Raw genomic sequence first — 4,883 nt, 5'->3', positions numbered from 1 at the left:
TACTGCCGTGGAAGGTCGGAGTACGACAGACGAAACAGTGGGTTCTAGGGTCACAAGCCCAAACTGCCGAGGCGGGACCGGGGAGGAGCCCAGTCAGCCGACCCTTCATCAGCAAGCCCGGCCGAGGCCCGCCCACCGCCCGCCCTCGGCTCCGGAGAGCCAGCCCCGTCTGCGTCCAGCTTCTACACCGCCCAGCCCCGCCAATCTTCTCCGCTCAGCGGAGGCCCGACTGGACTGGCCCGCCTCAACTCCTCCCCTCAGGGCTCCGCCCGCCTCAACTCCTCCCCTCAGGGCTCCGCCCGCTCTTTCAAAGTACTACCCCACTTCCGGCATGGAAAGCCTCCTTAACCAATAAAAACCCTCTTCTTCTCTCACAACCCAATCAGACAGTGTGGGGGCGGAGTTCCCGTGCGGTACCGCCCCCGCAGTGCTCCCTCCGCTCAGCGAGGGGCGGCTTTTGCGGACAAAGATGGCGGCCGGGTGGGGGCTATACCAAGCGGCGGCTGCTCTGAGAGCCGTCACTCCCCGGCCGAGGGGCAGGTATCCATTCGACTTTTTGAGCCTGGGGAGAAAGTGCTGGGTCGTGCGCTTTCAGGACACGTGGAGCGCTAAGGCCTTCGGGCACTGGGTTTGGAGGGCAGTGGGGCTCGCATGAGTGCCCTGGGCTGGCTCAGGCGCCCCTTGACCCACCGCCCCCTGGCTCATTCTCCTCCTTTGCGTGGCAGGCTCCCCGCCGCCTGCCTCAGGCCTCTGGTGTGTCGGAAGGCGTCGTCCTCCAGCCCCCAGGCCGACGAGCGGCAGATCCACCTCACTGACAGCTGCGTGCAGGTAGGAGGACTCTTGTGTTGGGGCGAACCCCTTCGCCCACCCTCCTCTTCCCTATCTCCCGGGCTTCTCCCTTTCCTGCATTTCAGAGGCTTTTGGAAATCACCGAAGGGTCAGAATTCCTCAGATTGCAAGTGGAAGGCGGTGGATGCTCTGGATTTCAATATAAATTTTCGCTGGATACCGTTATCAACCCCGATGACAGGCAAGGAGAAGGAAGAAATGGGATCCCTGCGGATTTTCCGAAGAGAGTAAAAATGTCTCTAGTATGAAATGAGGGTTAGCAATGGATGTCTGTTCTGACTCGATGACACACAACAACGACAATATAAGATGACACTTTTATTACAAATTGCAAAGGTGTGCTAAGAGTGGTTAACATTCCCCATCTACATCGTAAATGCACTGAACCTTGCTTTCTTGACTTAATGAATTGACAGTTATCGTCTCTTAGAGTCTTAGAGGGGGAAAATTGGCATGCTCGGCACACAGCGGATTGCTAGAGTGTCAGGTTAGGCTCTGTTCCAGGCCTAATTCATGAAATATTTCCTGGTATTCATTTCACGGGCACTTTTTGCCTCAGAATCACCCTTGAAATTAAATTAAAGGTAATAAGAAATCCGGGTGTATTTCAGAGAAAACAGGGTATGCCCCTTGTGGGGGGGGGAGGGTGTGTCAAAGGGTGTCATATTTGGGATGTTTGCGATATTAATGCCTTCCTCCTGTCTTTCTAGGGTATTTGAACAGGGTGGGGCAAGAGTGGTGGTTGACTCTGATAGTTTGGCCTTCGTCAATGGGGCCCAGGTGGACTTCAGCCAAGAACTTATCCGGAGCTCATTTCAAGTGTTGAACAATCCCCAAGCGCAGCAAGGCTGTTCCTGTGGGTCATCCTTCTCTGTCAAACTTTGAAGGGAAGAATGGATGACCCAGACATTGCCACCAGTTCTACCAATTTGAGGAACCTGGGATTAGTAGAATCCTTCTAATCATGCCTCCTCTCATTTTATTGCCCTCACTCAAAGAGTGTTGTGTTTTGCCTCTCTTATTTTCAGAATGTGAAGCTCTTACTGTTGCCCTAATTCCTCACACACTAGCCCCCCTCAAAATTCAGAGGTCTTGTCTCCAAATGGCATTTCCTCAGATTTAATCACTGGTCAACACCAAGAGTAATCTATAAAACCTCTGGGGCTCCAAAATTTGGAGTTACTGCTCTGACCTTCAGAAAGATGTTTGTACATATGTGGAAAGCTATATGTATACATAAAGCTATATTTTAAAAGATAGTCCTTATTGTGTTTTGGATTAGAATTATAGATTGAGTAGCCAAAATACTAAATTACTAAATCAGAAGGAATGAAAAACAAAGCACTTTTTCAACTCAAATTTGTGATTCTGTTAGACAAAAAAAAGAACCCAACACCCAGACAACTCATACCAAACTCCCACTGATTTTTATAAAAAATAGCCTCCTTACTCATAGGGGCATTTCAAAATTCTGTGGTCATTAAGTGTCTGTATTATTTCAGAATATGTTGCTTTTACAGCCTTATTGTACATTGTCTCTGGTCTCATGCATAAGCACATAGTTCTTTTGCTGATGTATATATTGTTGTTGTTGATTGCCATCGAGTCAAACACAACTCATAGCGACTCTATGAACAAAAAACCTAATGCCTTTCCATAACTATCGTCGTTTCTCTAAATTCATAGAGCTTCCAGAGGCATGTGGTTTAGGAAGTGGATACCACTGCTGCTTCCAAACCTGTTTTAAAACTGGGAGTTCCACCAAACACTTCACATTTGGAAACCATTCTGGTAATTGATACCCCAGTGGCACAAAGTTCATCACAGCCAACCCAGGTTATTTCATACAGCACATTGACAAAGAGTGATGTATAAAGTGGAAGGGTGATCCTCCAGATATAACAGCACTAGTCTTTATTTAGTAGTGGTTAAATATCATCAAGTCAAATACGACTCACAGTAAGCTTTGCACAAAAGACCTGAACTCTGTTCTATAACTAGCATCATGTCTGTACATTTAGAGAGTTTGTAGAGTTTCCCTAGGCATCTAGTTTAGGAAGTGGATGCTACTCCTTCCCAGCATGAATCAATCTAGAAGCTCATCCAAACGTTATACATAATGGGTAAACATTATGGTATTTGACAAGACTTTGGGACAGTTGCAGCAAATAGACAAAAGATTGCTATGTCATTTAAAGAATATTAATTTGAAAATTAATAAATTTGGCACAAGAGCCTTGTGGGATCTTAAAGCCACAACCTCTAGAACTCCTCCACCCTTGGTCAAAGGCTCAAGGACACCCATTTTTTTTGTGGTTTTTTTTTTGGGGGGGGCAGAAGAGCAGTAACACACAATCAAACACGACCCAAAGAACTTTACTTATGTGACCGACATGACAGCCATCAAGCTGCTAGCTCACAGCTAGCACTCAGGGACTTTTTATTAGATAGGATTGCCAGATAATATATAGGATACCCAGTTAAAGTTGAGTTTTAGGTCAATGACATAATTTTTAGTATGTCACATGCTTGGGGATATAGTTATATTAAACAATTGATTATTCATTGTTAAAGCCAGAAACCCTACTTTTGGGTCACTGAAGTAAAGCTTTTTAAATGACATATTCTGATAATCAAGGACCCTGTATGATTTCTAGGACAGTTAGCACAGTGTGGTTAACTGAAAAAAGGTGGGGAAAAAGTCCTAACAAAAAATTTACTACAGCCAATATAGCCAACAGGCTGACTCGGAAAAGTTACTGGCTAAATCCATCTTTTGCTCAGAAACCTAAAAGTTTATTACAGGAAAAACTTGCATTTCTGGACTACGTTGAAATGGAAGTCATTCACTAGGAGGACTTAAATAAAAGTAGAAAGAATTAGGCAGAAACTCAGATGCGTAGATTTCCAGTAAGACCTATGATTTAAACTCCTGGTGAGAGGAAAAAGACACTCAGAAACCTCTGTTGGGATGAGGCAGAGAGCAGCGTATAATGAATGTCTGTGAAAAGTTGCAAAGATCCTGAGAGTTGCTGCCAATACCTGATCTTAATAAACATTTTCAGCTCAGACTAAGTCTTTTCCTCCTTAAAAAGGGATTTTGGAGAAAAAAAAATTTAATAAAGGGATTTTGCTACATTTTGAATGTGAGGACCCATTCTTTCAGAATACGATCATGGATTATTTTCTGATTTTATTATAATAACCACTAAGCACAAGTGGCTGTTAAACCATTAAACTGCAGTGGTTAACTCTGCAGAAGCAAGGTCCCTTAGAAAGTGGAAACCTATGTCTAGGCACCTGTTAATGGATAAAGGAGTAGGGATGTCAGTTTAAAGACTTAAGGTGCACTCAATGCAAGCCATGGTATTTTCATTTGCTTTGTGTTCATCTGAAAGTTGGACAATGAATAGAAAAGCTAAAAGAATCAATGCCTTTGAATTGTGTAGGAGAAGTATACTCAATATACTATGGACTTGCCAAAAGAATAAGCAAATCTCTTGGAGAAAGTGCCACCAGAGAGGCAAGGACAATGTAACTTCATCTTACATACTTTGAGCATGCTGTCAGAAAGTGCCCTTTCCATTAACAAGTTCCAATCTGTCATAGGGTTGCTGTGAGTTGTAGTGGACTCAATAGCACCTAAAAATAGCAATACTGTTTATGAGAGCTCCAGTTTAATGTGTTGGCCTGCTACTCAAAAGGCCAGTGATTCAAATCCAGTTGCTGCAGAGAAAGATGAGGTTGCTATGGGTTAGAACCTGTGCTGCTAGCAGAAAGGTCAGCTGTTTGAATCCACCAGCTGCTCCTCGAGAGAAAGATGAGTTAAGATTTATCTGTCTAGAAAACCCAGTGGAGGGTTGCTGTGAGCCAAGATCCACTTGCTGCCAGTGGGTGCTGTTAATGGGAGCATTGGAGTTTTGTGTAAGGGAGAAGGTGTTGGATTTGAGAGAAATCATCTTACTTCATTGCACTGGGAATGCTTCGTGTGGAAACCTGCAGTGCTGAGAAGTCTCCATTTTGGGATGGAGACA

General features: G+C 44.6%; 1 protein-coding gene across 1 annotated transcript; it reads left to right on the top strand.

Annotated features, from left to right (window-relative positions):
• The first annotated feature begins 469 nt into the window (after nucleotides 1-469).
• Nucleotides 470-1,734, top strand: ISCA2 (iron-sulfur cluster assembly 2). The gene is made up of 4 exons (XM_006884785.1): nucleotides 470-540; nucleotides 726-828; nucleotides 915-1,030; nucleotides 1,560-1,734. The coding sequence occupies exons 1-4, from the start codon at nucleotides 470-472 to the stop codon at nucleotides 1,732-1,734; spliced, it is 465 nt and encodes a 154-aa protein (XP_006884847.1).
• The last annotated feature ends 3,149 nt before the right edge of the window (nucleotides 1,735-4,883 follow it).

The sequence above is a fragment of the Elephantulus edwardii genome, unplaced genomic scaffold, assembly GCF_000299155.1.
Source record: "Elephantulus edwardii isolate Elephantulus edwardi_28Jun2011 unplaced genomic scaffold, EleEdw1.0 scaffold00037, whole genome shotgun sequence".
Classification (NCBI taxonomy): domain Eukaryota; kingdom Metazoa; phylum Chordata; class Mammalia; order Macroscelidea; family Macroscelididae; genus Elephantulus; species Elephantulus edwardii.
Note: the sequence above shows the minus strand (reverse complement) of the source record. Positions and strands in the feature narration are given on the sequence as shown.

Coding starts and splice junctions, on each gene's coding strand:
- ISCA2 (XM_006884785.1), top strand. CDS start 470: ATGGCGGCCGGGTGGGGGCTATACCAAGCGGCGGCTGCTCTGAGAGCC. Junction 541..725: donor ACTCCCCGGCCGAGGGGCAG/GTATCCATTCGA, acceptor TTTGCGTGGCAG/GCTCCCCGCCGCCTGCCTCA. Junction 829..914: donor TCACTGACAGCTGCGTGCAG/GTAGGAGGACTC, acceptor CCTGCATTTCAG/AGGCTTTTGGAAATCACCGA.